Below are 12,425 nucleotides of genomic sequence, written 5' to 3' on the forward strand. Positions count from 1 at the left end.
TCTATAAATTACTGTTTATGTTGAAAATATAGTTTATACACAAAAATATGTATATACACAATATATATAACAAAATATAGTTTATACACAAAAATATGTGTATAAAAATATGGTTTATGCAGAAAAAATATACACAACAAATTAATATTAAAAATATACTGCAGGTTATTCTACAGCCATTCTCCTCTCTGTGAATTATAGTTACTTTTTTATATCAGTCATTGTCTTCCCCCAAAGATGTAATTAAAAAAGAAACAAATGTTGAGACAAGAATTTTTTAGTTAAATGTTATATAAATCCACAAGTAAAACTGCCTTTTTTATTTTGCTAACTTTGCATTCAATTAGAAATTGAAATTTAGAGTGTCCTGTCTCAGGATCAGAGGTAAGTAGATGGCAATAAGCCCTGTTCCGTTTCCTTTTTACCTCATGGTATCTCCAAGGTAGCCCTATTACATCAGATCAAAGTTTTCACAGGTTTTTTTTTTAGAATAGTTAAAATTTTCAAAGATTATGCTACCGCAGATGATACAGCCCGCATAACCCCAGGAAGTTAATTATTCAAATTGTCTACGCTTTATACAGAGCTTTTAAAATGGAAAAAAGGTGTTCAAATTTTATTCAAAGGGGGTGTATTAGGGGGCTATGAAAAGGACGATGAGCTGCTTGTCTGTGACTAATTTGAAATTACTGATGAAATTACTGATCCCTGGGGCAACAATAATTTGCTCCAGAGACATATTATCTGTGTCCCAAAACTATTTACAAAAAAAAGTCTGCGAACACGGTACTCACAAAAATAAGGCCCAAAAAAAGGTCAGAAACCATTTCTATGATTTGCTTAAAACTTACATTTTGAGATTATTGGACCAAGCGTATTAATCGCCCAAAAGATTGTCAAAAAACAAATTCCTCTGAAATGGGACCAGAAATGGGGAGAAGTTTTCCTGGACGGGAAAAAACTTACATAAGTAGTTTCCATTGCCGAGAAAACCCTAAAACAAAATTACGTTGAAGCACACAAAAATTGGGAATGAAAATAGATTACAAAGCTATCCCTTTTGAATTGTTTCGTAATTTATGTTTGAAGGTCATGGGACGAAGAGAAGGCCCAAATAAGATCGAAAAGGGGTGGCCCGGATACCGCCATAGACCATGTCCACTACCTTACACCAAGACTCCAGCGGTTTTATAGTACCAATAATTGACCAAATTATCCGGCTTAGATAAAATAGGAAATGTTATACTTAATAATCATAAAAAAGAACAAGCTAGCCCTAGATCGAATTCTTTTGGATCTGCTTTCAGTCGAGATCATTCCCGTGGTCGTAAAAGTGTGCACGTGTACTTCTGGTTCCTAAGCCAGATAGTCCTACTCAAATTTGCTCAGATCCAACAGTTCGTGGTAACGAACTGTAGTAAGGAGCGACCCAATAGTAACCGAAACTGTAAAAAACTGAAATTTGATGCAAATAAATACAGCAAAAGAATTGTATCTTTATCCTGATTTTAAATATATAAGTTTCGTCAAGTTTAGTCTTGCCCATCAAAAGTTACGAGACTGAGAAAATTTGCCTTGTTTTCCAAAAAAAGGGGAAAAAACACACCCTAGCAGTCATAAAATCGGCAAAATGTGGAATTTTGTATTTTTCGCCAGAAAAAAGATCACAAATGTGTGTTCTTTTGTTTGTTTTTTCCGCCAGGGGTGCTCCTATTGACCCAATGGTCATAGAATGTCACAAGAGGGCCCATTCTAACGGAAATTAAAAGTTCTAGTGTCATTTTTAAGTGGCTAAAAAATTGGAAGGCAAATAGGCCCCCTCCCACGCTCGTTTTTCTAAAAGTCGCCAGATCCAAATTTTGAGATAGCCATTTTGTTCAGAATTATAAAAAAATCTTATAACTATGTTCTTGAGGACAACTTAATACCCCACAGTCCCCGCGATTAGGGCTGCAATTTATGAACATTGCCCATTGTTTACATATAGTTTTGGTTATTAGGAATATACTGACGGTTTCAGGAAAATTTTTCTTGGGGGGGGAGGGGAGGGGATTACGTGATAGGATCTTTCGGTGGAGGAAATTATCATGGGGAAAGAGAATTTTCATAAATGCTGGGTTTTTCCGCATTATTTAAAAAGAAACAATAAGAAATCACATAAAAAAAAAGTTTTTCAACTGAAAGTAAGGAGCAATATTCAATCTTAAGACAAACAGAAATTATTACGTATATGAGGGGGTTCTTCCCCTCCTCAATACCTCGCTTTTTACACTAAAGTATTTTTAGTAATTTCAAAAGAGCTATTTATTCTAATTAAACAGCCTTTGTAATTTAAGGGTCATTCTTAAAGAATTGGAACACAATCTGAACTTTAGTGTAAAGAGTGAAGTATAGACGAGGGAGTGAACCACCTTGTACTTAATAAAAATAAAAGAATATAGAAGTTCTTTACGTAAGTTAATTTGTAGGTTACGTATATTTATTAGTAATAAAACGATCGTAAATAAAATTTGAAATTCTAGTGGCCTTTTTAAGCAAACAAAAAAAAATTGGAGGGTGACTAGGCCCCTACCCCGCCCCGGTTTTTCAAACCCGTCCGATCAAAACTTTTAGAAAGCCATTTAGCCAAAAAAAGTAAAGCTAATATGCAAATTTCGTTTTAATTATTCATACACAATGAGCCAAAAACAAAACCTGCATTAATTCAAAAACGTTCAGAAGTTAAATAGAAAAAAAATAAGCTTTTTCAAATGAAAGAAAGGAGTAATATTAAAACCTAAAATGAACATAAATTACTACGTATGTCAGCGGGTTCGTCCCCACCTCAATACCTCACTCTTTACGCTAAAGTATTTTTGTAATTTCAAAAGAGTCGTTTTCTATTCTAATGTATTCTAATTAAATGGCCTTTATGATTCAGGGGTCATTCTTAGAGAATTGAAACGAAATTCGAACTTTAGTGTAAAGAGCGAGGTATTAACGAGGGGGCTAAACCCTCTCATATACGTAATAAAAAATACGAATAGAGAAGTTTGTTATGTAAGTTAAATTGTAATTTACGTATATTTATTACTATTAAAAACGCTCGTAAATAAAATTTTTAAAGTTCTAGTGGCCTTTTTAAGTAACAAAAAAATCGGAGGGCAACTGGGCCCCCTCCTCAGCCCCTTTTTTGTCAATATCTTACGATCTAAACTTTGAGAAAACCATTTAGACAAAAAAAAGTAAAATTAATATACAAATTTTGTTTAAATTATTCATGTGCGGTGAGCCAAAATCAAAACCTGCATTAATTCAAAAACGTACATTTTTTAACTGAAAGTAAGGAGTGACAATAAAACTTAAAACGAACAGAAATTATTCAGTATATGAAAGGGACTGTCCGCTCCCTTTTTACGCTAAAGTTTGAGTCTTTCTCACAACTCTACTTTTTAAAACAATAAAAGCCTTTAGCATAAAGAGCAGAGCGTTGAGGAGGGTACATCCCCTTTCGCATACGGAATAATTCATGTTCGTTACAAGTTTTAATGTCGCTCCTTACTTTCAATTAAAAAAACTTTTTTTTTTAATTTAATAGCACAATTAGCCTCGTTATTCACATTTATGAGGTCTATGCAAGCATTTCCAAATAAAACTTCACTCATGCATGAACTCAATTAACCTTATTAGTGATAAAGAGCATTAATTCTGTCTAGTAACACTCACTGTAACACTCACTAATTCTAGTGAGTAACACACTACTTGACTGCTCTAATGTGGAGCTTCAAATTGGGTGGCAGCTTCCAGGCCAGGCCAGGCCAGTGGCATGAAATTATGATTTAATTATTAGACTGCTCTTAATATAGTCTGGCATTAGGTCATGTTGAAAAGACTTCTATTGCATTGAATTTACTTTCGTCTGCTTGGGACCCATACTTTTCTTCGTCTATATGTGCACCATAGGGGACAATCTCAATAGCCCCTTTATACCATTTTTCTGGCAATGCCATGGTCTATGCAGCCATCAATAAACATGATGACCCTCTACAAGTTTCCGTGCTTTTACAGTAAGGTCTAGTAGCGATACAAAGCGATCTAATGTCAAGATGACCAATTTCAATGTATCTATAGCTCAAAAGCTGATGACCATCGGATCGAAGCTCTCCTGCGCACATTCTGACTTCATCTTTAAGGGTAAAGCTATGAAGAGAGTTGACCAGATCTGTCTTCTGGATTCCACTACACCTCAAATCTCCCTTGAGGGTGCATATCTCAATTTGGTCCGAGCCACCTATGCGACAAAGCTATCTAGGGGTATCTAGGGGTGGTGGCTAATTATTTGCTCTATAGGACCTCTTAATATCCAGCTCAATTATTCCTCTGTGCCTGTTCCCAAGCATGGATACCACTTTTGCAGGAACCCTTAAAACGTTACCAACATCACACCAGGGGATCCTAATCAGAGCGTCAAAGGCAATATTTGACAACGTTCGCGTGAGAGTTTTGGTGTTGCGTCAAGAGCTTTTTTCTACAAATACATCCACCACCTTCAGAGACAATATATCATCACCAAGAGGTGCTAGCTTCATTTGGGTTGATTTTTGTTCGTTTGACTTGACTTTTCATTTTAACTTCTGTCCGTTTTAGGTTTATTTAGTCAAACTAAGTATTTTTAGAATTAATATTAATAAATGTTGATCAGAATGTATTCTTAACACATCAACAATTTCAGTCGAAGATTTTTAAAGAAAATTGAAGAAGCTGAATTTTACAAAATATCTTTCTTTTAGGTTCTATAGGCCCTTGGCCATTTTATTCTGCTTTGTCTTACCTGGAGTTCTCCCTGTCGTTCTATGGAATGAATCAATACTTGTGTCTTATTTCTTTCCAACGTTCAGCCGCTACGTGTTTACTTTACATATGACTTGGCTAGTGAATTCTGCGGCACACTTCTTTGGGGATAAGCCTTATGATAGGTAAGTGACATTTGGTTGGTAATTTTGAATTTGCACTCAGGAGCTACATAGCCAGTCAGTCCTTCTATTAGATACATATCCAGGATTTTTCTTAGGTGGCGGGGGGGGGGGGGTACAAAAGAATTTTGTCGGGGGAGGGACAATTTTTTTTTAACGCATCAAAACTGGTTTACATTCATTTTTACGTATTCGGTTCTACAAGTCGGATAAACATTGCAGAGAGGGGGTTCAAACCCCCTAGCACCCCTGCCCCTGGATACGGCCTTGCCTGATATACACTTCTTTAGGAACAGACCTTATAATAAGTGAATGAAACATGGCAAATGACTTTGAAGTAGCTCCTAGAGGTGACTTGTGTAGTGGATTATGCTGTACATTTTTTTTTTGAGAATAGACCTCAGTGAATGATCGGTAAATTGCACATAGGTAGTGACTCTGAGGTCACCTGGCTAGTTTTTTTGGTAAGTAATTTTTGATTACAAGTCATTGGGACCCTTCAACGTTATATGTATTATATGTACCCTCTATTTTCCCGAGGTAAAAATAGCAAACAAAGCTGACTCATTCGGAGGTTGCAACGTACAACGACAATCAATATATACAAGCCTACCACATGCCGAGTTCCGGGGTCCTGCTTTGAAATTGGATAAATAGTTTTTTTCTTGTAGTGGATTATGCTGTACATTTTTTTTTTTGAGAATAGACCTCAGTGAATGATCGGTAAATTGCACATAGGTAGTGACTCTGAGGTAACCTGGCTAGTTTTTTTTGGTAAGTAATTTTTGATTACAAGTCATTGGGACCCTTCAACGTTATATGTATTATATGTACCCTCTATTTTCCCGAGGTAAAAATAGCAAACAAAGCTGACTCATTCGGAGGTTGCAACGTACAACGACAATCAATATATACAAGCCTACCACATGCCGAGTTCCGGGGTCCTGCTTCGAAATTGGATAAATAGTTTTTTTCTTAACTGGCATGTCGACATTTCTGGCCACTAAAACGATATAAAAACGTCACAACTTTAATAAAGAATTTGTATTTATCCTATGGTGGTCGTATCGATCCTATGATGATGACATAAAATCAAGAAGAGGCTCACATTGTCTGCGGTTAAAAGATAAGAGACAATTAGGATCGATATATACATGCTTGTCGCATAGCCATGCCTGGGCTTGGCCTCGAATTTGGCTACATTTTTTCTTCTTAAAACTGACAAATTGATATTTTTGGCCTCAAGAAGGATCTAAATAGGTTACAATTTTAAGAAAGAATTCATATTTTCCACTGGTGGTTGTATCGAACCTGTGGTGACGCCAAGACATGAATAACGCAATCACATTGATTTATATAAACGATTTAAATGATACATAGACGTATCGAATACATAAACGTATAAACGATCTAAATAGGTAACAATTTTAAGAAAGAATTGGTATTTTTCCCACAGTGGTTGTATCAAACCTGTGGTGACGCCATGATATCAAAAAGGGGCTCACATTGTCTGCGGTTAGAAGACAAGCGACATTGAGAATTCATATATAGAAGCTTACCGCGTAGCCGTAAGCTATGCGTATATATATACATATATATATATATATATGTATATATATATATATATATATATATATATATATATATATATATATATATATATATATATATATATATATGTAAATATTTATATATGTAAATATGCACATATATACGTTTTTATGCTACATGTTCTTAGGGTTTGTTTGCTGTTTCTTTTCGCTTTGGTCTTTTGTGTTTTTTTTCTTAATCTGACATAAGAAGTAAATTTTTCTATTAGAGCTTGTAGTAAACTTTTAAAATACATATTATGGTTTCTTATTTACTCAGACCCTGCACATTTCTTTTTGTTGAAAAAAGTAAATTCCTTTGAAGCTTGAAAAACCAAAGTTAAAATTGCAACTGAACTAAAAAGTTATACATGAAAGCACAATAACAGCTAATAATAAAAAATAAACAGTACATTCTCTATTAAACCGTATTTGAAAGCATTAATATGAAAAACAAAGGCAATGGGTTTTGCCAATGCGGAACCGTACTTCGCCCAAGCTACCACCTCCTCAGAGGATTGAAATCTGCGCAATTCAAAAGTCATGCGAAAAGTCAAACAAGAAGTTAGTTTTTTTTTTAATGAAAGAATCTGTTGATTTTATTATTGGCGAAAATAAGAAGGATCTGAAGCAATTATCTCGGCTCCACGAGTTGCCACATGACAAAAGTAGCAGTGCTTGAACTGATAAGCAGCAGTACAAAAGTGGTAGTTTATGAACTGTTAAGTAGCAGCATAAAAGGGGCAGTACATGAACGGCTAAGTAGCAGTACAAAAGTGGCAGTATTTGAAATTCTTAGCAGCAGTTCAAAAATGGCAGTACATGAACTGCTAAGTAACAGCACAAAAGTGGTAGTAAATAAACTGCTAAGTACCAGTACAAAAGTGACAACACATTGAACTACTAAGTAGTAGTACAAAAGTGGCATTACATGAACTGCTAAGTAGCAGCACAAAAGTGTCAGTACATGGTTAAGACTACAAGTAAAAACAAAAGCAAAATCCGATAAATGGAAAGTTAAACGATAGTACTGATGTAGGAGAAGAAAAATCAGATAAAGAAGAAAAGGGGATAGAAATAGAACCAAATGGAGAATTCATGGATCAAAATCTAAAGGCAGTAAGTCATTATCCATTTGAAAGAGTGCAATTCAATAAAGTTGCGACTGGAATTAAAAAATGCAGGAAATTTTGAAAAAGAGTAACAGGAGGAACACAAAGAGCTAAATTAAATTTAAGACCAACAGAAACACTGTCCTATAATAATTCAAACTAAAAAAGATCATAAATTACTATTAAAAGAATAAATGAAACCGAAAATGAAAAGAAATTAAAATAAATGATCAATTTGGTAACTGATTTGGTACTTGTATAATATACCCCCTACCTAATATTCTTCTAATATATTTCTCTGACGCTCAATCCTAATGAGATATTCCATAGTAAGATACAAATAGAATACTTTAGAAATATATTTGAGCTATATATTTACACATTAGGGGGGGGGGGTGTCTGCATGTCTAATATGTTATGTACGACTATTCTGCATATTATGTCAGTCTGTCGGCCCCGCTTTTGCTAGTTCGGGAACTTCCAAATAATCTAGGGCGATGAAAGTTGGCAGGCATATCAAGGACCGGACCATTTTGAATTAGGAATGGCCGCTTCCCCAATTCGACCATCTAGGGGTGGAGGGACAGTTAATTTGAAAAACTTAGAAAGAGTATTTAAAAATGTCGCATTGAAAGCCTGCATAGCGCAGTGGATATGGCGTTGATATTTTACTCCGAAGGTCGTAGGTTCATTTCCTGACAAAGACAATATTTAATAAAAGTTTTTTTTCTTGCTCTGGCATTTTTAGCATTAATTTTTTGTTTAATTTCAAAACTTTAAAAAAAATGTTGCCCTTGACTAACACTTTTACCAAAAATTATCAGATTGGATAACGTTTTATGGTGATTAAATCTGGAACTTGGTATAGCATGGGCCAGCAAGCGTAGAAGGAGCTAAATCAAGCGATGGATTTAAAGCGACCAAAAACTATCGAAAAAGCTATTCAGCTTCAGAGGCAGAAATCCCGTGCAGTGGTGCTTATTATGGGAGCCTCCAAAAAAACATCACCGCGATAACATTGCGAAATGTTGGCTCTTCCGACCTCTCCGCAAGTGCCATATGAGATCTTGGCTATTGTTCTTTTTTTTTACATGTGAGATTATGCCTGCATAAAGTGAAAAGTCATTCTTTATTAAATTTTTTCAATTTGAATTTATTAAATTTAATCTAATTTTTCGATATTAAGAGCCTTAGTATTGGCAATGTTTAATAATTTCAGGTTCATAAAGGCAACAGAAAACGGTTTGGTCACACTATGCACAGGGGGTGAAGGATGGCATAATTATCATCACGCTTTCCCCCAAGATTATCGTGCAGCTGAGCTTGGCTGGTGGAGGTTTAACCTAACTACAAATTTCATAGACTGTATGGCATGGCTTGGGCTCGTAATGGATCGAAAATCGGTTTCATTGGAGATGGCTTGGAGCAGAGCTAAAAAATTAGGAGATGGAACTCATGAAAAAGAGTTAAAGTGGACATTGGAGAGGTTAGCAGAAGAACTACCAGTTAATTGGTGACTGTGATAATTTTCTTTTGTGAGTTTCATCAGTTTTCTAAAGTGTCAATAATCTAGCTCTTAATTAAATTTAGTTTTAACAAATATTGTATTTTTTCTCCTTTTTTTTCTGCTTGGAATTGTGCCAATTGTGACGGAAGGAATGTTTCAGGCTGATTTCATTACCAGAATTAAATTTGAGCCTTGCAGTGGGTTGCTATAGCTGAGTTTGAACTTCTGGTCCCGTATCACTAAGAAGAGATCAATCCACTACAGGAAATATGTTGCATTTCCTATCTTTAACCTAAATTATTTATTCTAGGGAAATCCTTTCTTTTTCCAGTCGATAAAATAGATGCGCATGAAAATAGTAGGATTTTGTTGCTGCAATATTTTCTTGACTATGTCGAAACTATCAAACAGTTCGTGGTAACGAACTGTAGTAAGGAGCGACCCGGCTCAATAGTAAACAAAACTCTAAAAAACGGAATTTTGATGCTAAAATATACATCAAAAGAATCAGATTTTCAAAAGAAGCTGATTTTAAATATATAAGTTACATGAAATTTAGTCTTTGTCATCAAAAGTTACGAGCCTAAGAAAATTTGCCTTATTTTGGAAAATAGGAGGAAACACCCCCTAAAAGTCATAGAATCTTAAATCACACCATCGCATTCAGCGTATCAGCAAACCCTATAGCGAAAATTTCAAGCTCCTATCTACAAAAATGTGGAATTTCGTATTTTTGGCCAGAAGACAGATCACGGGTGCGTGTTTATTTTATTTTTTTATTTTTTTTCCAGGGGTCATCGTATCGACCAAGTGGTCCTAGGATGTCGATAGAGGGCTCATTCTAACGGAAATGAAAAGTTCTATTCCCCTTTTTAAGTGACCAACAAAATTGGAGGGCACCTAGGCCCCCTCCAACACTCATTTTTTTCCCAAAGTCAACAAATCAAAATTTTGAGATAGCCATTCTGTTCCGCATAGTCAAAAACCGTAATAACTGTGTCTTTGGGGATGACTTACCCCCCAAACTTTGACCAGTTTACAAACTTTGTTACAAACTTTGACCAGTCTTTACCTACAGTAATGGTTAATTGGGAAGCGTACAAACGTTTTCAGGGTGATTTTTTTTGGTTTGGGGGTGGGGTTGAGGGGAGGCGGCTATGTGGGAGGATCTTTTCTTGGAGGAATATGTCATGGGGGAAGAGAAATTCAATGAAAAGGGCGCGGGATTTTCTAGTATTACTATAAAAAAAACAATGAAAAAATAAACATGAAAAAGTTTTTTTAATTGAAAGTAAGGAGTAGCATTAAAACTTAAAACGAACAGAGGTTACTACGCATATTAGGGGTTCTAAAAATACTTTAGCATAAAGAGCGAGGTATTTAGGAGAAGATAAATACCTCGCTCTTTATGCTAAAGTATTTTTAGTAATTTAAACTATTTATTCTACGGCCTTTCTGATTCAGGGGTTATTCTTAAAGAATTGGGACAACATTTAAGATTTAGTGTAAAGAGCGAGGTATTAACGAGGGGACAAACCCCCTCATATACATAATAAAAATATAAGAATATAAAAGTTTGTTACGTAAGTTAATTCTTAAGTTACGTATAATTTTTACTAATAAAAACGTTCGTTAAAAATTAAAAGTTCTAGTTGCCTTTTTAAGTAACCGAAAAACTGGAGCGCAGCTAGGCCTCCTTCCCCACCCCTTGTTTCTCAAAATCGTCTGATCAAAACTAAGAAAAAGCCATTTAGCAAAAAAAAGAATTAATATGGAAATTTAACTTTAATAATTTATGTGCGGAGAGCCAAAATCAAACATGCATTAATTCAAAAAACGTTCAGAAATGAAATTAAAAAACCAGTTTTTTTAACTGAAAGTAAGGAGTTTTAAAACAATTCTAAATCCACAATTCTACTTTTTAAAACAATTAAAAACTTTAGCGTAAAGAGCGAGGGATTGCGGAGGGGACAGCCCATTTCATATACGGAGTAATTTCTGTTCGTTTTAAGTTTTAATGTTGCTCCTTACTTTCAGTTAAAAAACTAGTTTTTTTTATTTAATCGCTAGAAAAGGTTCAATCGTTATTCGTTAAAAAAGTCCTCCAACCCTCGAAACTGGACTCCATGCATATTTACAAAAAAATCGGTAGTCTTGTCCATGGATTAAAGACACAAGGACCACAAAAGGTATTCGCATCAGAGTTGCAGTAGCTGGGATTAAAGCTTGGCCCCATGATGCCAAGGATCAATCCACTAAACCACCTCCAATTTTTACAATAAGATATGTTATCAATTTAAAGAGAATTTGGATTTAAATTTAAGTTTTACTCTTAAATAAAGAGATGATATAAATTTATTTTTATCACAAGTGGAGGTTTTAAATCTAAAATAAAAATTGAACAAGACCACCAGGAAAGATGATCATTTGAAGAGCATTTTACAACTTAGTTGTTGTAAGTTTTAAGTGTTTCTTTTCTAAGGTTTTAATTATGTTTCTGAGGTTTTAAATCTAAAATAAAAATCGGACAAGACCAACAGGAAAGATGATCATTTGAAGAGCATTTTACAACTTAGAGGTTGTAAGTTTTAAATGTTTCTTTTTTAAGGTTTTAATTATGTTTCTGAGGTTTTAAATCTAAAATAAAAATCGGACAAGACCACCAGGAAAGATGATCATTTGAAGAGCCTTTTACAACTTAGAGGTTGTAAGTTTTAAGTGTTTCTTTTCTAAGGTTTTAATTATGTTTCTGAGGTTTTAAATCTAAAATAAAAATCGGACAAGACCACCAGGAAAGATGATCATTTGAAGAGCATTTTACAACTTAGAGGTTGTAAGTTTTAAGTGTTTCTTTTCTAAGGTTTTAATTATGTTTCTGAGGTTTTAAATCTAAAATAAAAATCGGACAAGACCACCAGGAAAGATGATCATTTAAAGAGCCTTTTACAACTTAGAGGTTGTAAGTTTTAAGTGTTTCTTTTCTAAGGTTTTAATTATGTTTCTGAGGTTTTAAATCTAAAATAAAAATCGGACAAGACCACCAGGAAAGATGATCATTTGAAGAGCCTTTTACAACTTAGAGGTTGTAAGTTTTAAGTGTTTCTTTTCTAAGGTTTTAATTATGTTTCTGAGGTTTTAAATCTAAAATAAAAATCAGACAAGACCACCAGGAAAGATGATCATTTGAAGAGCATTTTACAACTTAGAGGTTGTAAGTTTTAAGTGTTTCTTTTCTAAGGTTTTAATTATGTTTCTGAGGTTTTAA

At 34.5% G+C, this 12,425-nt stretch overlaps 2 protein-coding genes across 4 annotated transcripts in view; both read left to right on the forward strand.

Annotated features, from left to right (window-relative positions):
- LOC136041047 (delta(9)-fatty-acid desaturase fat-7-like) overlaps nucleotides 1-9,253 on the forward strand; it is a 62,857-nt gene extending 53,604 nt beyond the window's left edge. For all 3 annotated transcript variants that reach the window (XM_065725585.1, XM_065725586.1, XM_065725584.1), the window contains exons 5-6: nucleotides 4,770-4,955; nucleotides 8,873-9,253. In XM_065725585.1, the coding sequence (XP_065581657.1) occupies nucleotides 4,770-4,955; nucleotides 8,873-9,170 (484 nt within the window). In that variant the 3' untranslated portion in view covers nucleotides 9,171-9,253. The remainder of the gene's footprint in view (nucleotides 1-4,769; nucleotides 4,956-8,872) is intronic.
- Nucleotides 1-12,425, forward strand: part of LOC136041046 (ubiquitin-like modifier-activating enzyme ATG7) — a 567,744-nt gene that overhangs the window by 324,126 nt on the left and 231,193 nt on the right. The window lies entirely within an intron of this gene.

This window comes from Artemia franciscana, chromosome 21 (assembly GCF_032884065.1).
Source record: "Artemia franciscana chromosome 21, ASM3288406v1, whole genome shotgun sequence".
NCBI lineage: Eukaryota > Metazoa > Arthropoda > Branchiopoda > Anostraca > Artemiidae > Artemia > Artemia franciscana.